This window comes from Myotis brandtii, unplaced genomic scaffold (genome assembly GCF_000412655.1).
Source record: "Myotis brandtii unplaced genomic scaffold, ASM41265v1 scaffold653, whole genome shotgun sequence".
Classification (NCBI taxonomy): domain Eukaryota; kingdom Metazoa; phylum Chordata; class Mammalia; order Chiroptera; family Vespertilionidae; genus Myotis; species Myotis brandtii.
Genome location: NW_005370535.1, coordinates 862,129 through 862,534, shown reverse-complemented (window position 1 = coordinate 862,534; position 406 = coordinate 862,129). Strand labels below are relative to the sequence as shown.

The following is a 406-nucleotide window of genomic DNA, read 5'->3' as shown; positions in this document are numbered from 1 at the left end:
GGGGGCGGGAGCAGGGGCCCCGGCGGCAGGAGCTCGGTCTCCGTCTCCGTCTCCGTCTCGGTCTCCGTCTCCGGGAGGAGGGAGTTTGTCTCCCTCTGCGGCTGCGGCTGCGGCTGCGGCTGCAGCGGCTGAGCTTCCTTCCATCTCGGCTGCTTCGCCTTCAACTGGGGGTCTCTCTCCCTCTGCTGGCTCTCTCTTAACTGGGGCTCCGGAGACCTCGATGGGCGGGCTGTCAGGCGCGATTGGGGGGCTGTCCATGTTGACGGGAGCGTCGTCGACCCCAGCGGGGGCGCTACCAATCTCGAGCTGGGGTCCGGAGACCTCCATCGGGGGGCTGTCGCCCACGAAGTGTGGAGGAGCTCTGACAGCCTCTCCGGATGTGCTGACGCTGGCTCCTGGGTCCCAG

General features: G+C 68.7%; 2 protein-coding genes across 2 annotated transcripts in view; both read right to left on the bottom strand.

Moving 5' to 3' along the window:
• The window catches only part of LOC102252262 (guanine nucleotide-binding protein G(s) subunit alpha isoforms short), a 60,455-nt gene that overhangs the window by 46,641 nt on the left and 13,408 nt on the right, over positions 1 to 406 (bottom strand). The gene's annotated exons all lie outside the window — the stretch shown is intronic.
• LOC102253946 (protein ALEX-like) overlaps positions 1 to 406 on the bottom strand; it is a 2,098-nt gene that overhangs the window by 600 nt on the left and 1,092 nt on the right. The window contains exon 3 of the mRNA XM_014528800.1: positions 7 to 406. This exon is cut by the window's right edge and continues 11 nt beyond it. Coding sequence (XP_014384286.1) covers positions 7 to 406 — 400 coding nt within the window. The remainder of the gene's footprint in view (positions 1 to 6) is intronic.